This window comes from Cibotium barometz, chromosome 8, assembly GCF_041138505.1.
Source record: "Cibotium barometz isolate CiBa-2024 chromosome 8, ASM4113850v1, whole genome shotgun sequence".
Classification (NCBI taxonomy): domain Eukaryota; kingdom Viridiplantae; phylum Streptophyta; class Polypodiopsida; order Cyatheales; family Cibotiaceae; genus Cibotium; species Cibotium barometz.
In genome coordinates, this window is record NC_141053.1 from 18,216,667 (window position 1) to 18,217,642 (window position 976).

At 30.0% G+C, this 976-nt stretch overlaps 1 protein-coding gene across 5 annotated transcripts in view; it reads right to left on the minus strand.

The window, feature by feature from the left end:
- Positions 1-272: 272 nt before the first annotated feature.
- LOC147635991 (aquaporin NIP6-1-like) overlaps positions 273-976 on the minus strand; it is a 13,565-nt gene continuing 12,861 nt past the window's right edge. For 4 of the 5 annotated variants that reach the window (XM_086801062.1, XM_086801064.1, XM_086801063.1 and 1 more), the window contains one exon: positions 273-523. In XM_086801062.1, the coding sequence (XP_086657188.1) occupies positions 292-523 (232 nt within the window). In that variant the 3' untranslated portion in view covers positions 273-291. The remainder of the gene's footprint in view (positions 524-976) is intronic. The other variant, XM_086801066.1, reaches the window with a different exon arrangement.

Here is a 976-nt window from a genome sequence, read left to right on the forward strand (position 1 = left end):
TAAAAACACACAAAATAATAGAAATCAATGGAAGTTAGAGGTGAACTTGGAAGTTAGAGGTGAATGAAAATAAAAACACACAAAATAATAGAAATCAATGGAAGTTAGAGGTGAATGAATGAAAATAAAAACATACAAAATAAAAACAACAATGTGATGAATAAGAAACTTGAAAGTAGTTTAAAAGATAGAAGTGAATGAATGAAAATAACAACACATGAAACAATAGTAAATCAATCATCAATTACATACATCATCATAATAAATGTCCTAGCTATTATTTTAAAGAAATTACATAATGCTAGGGTTCCATGGTGTTGTAAACAATCGAAAGCTTGAGACTCTAGGTGTTTCTCCTTCATTGGGGGTCTCTTTATAGACCTTGATGAGGCTATAAGATCCTGCTCCCATGATTGCTCCGATCGTGGGACCAATGATATATAACCATAGGTATTGGAAGTTGTTTGCAACAACTGCAGGACCTAAACTTCTGACCGGATTCATAGAAGCTCCTGAAATACCCCTGTAATAACATGAATCAAATTTAGTTCTAGTTCAAAATTTGTGCCTCGTGTTTTCTTTTATTTTTTAATATTTTAATGGGATACTATATTTGAAGTTCTCCATCATTATTAGTTGGAAGTCTTGTCTCCTTCATTTGTTAGTAATGCACTATTACTTGTTTATAGTTAACCTTAGTAAATACTACCTCATTCTTGATTATAAACATCAAAAAAGATTTCTTTCAAGAAATTTCTTTTGTTTAAAAATGATGGAAAAGTAGATCTTGTAGATATGAAGAAGCTAAGGTAAGCCGACGAGAAGCCGACTAGCAAAAATATATCCAAAGTAAAATAACTTAAAGCTTAAACAAAAAATCATAAAGGAGAAGTCAATCTTAATAAGTTTTCAATCTACATAGTGATGTGTTATACTATCTTATATGTAATGTGATATTATCTAGAATATCAACATA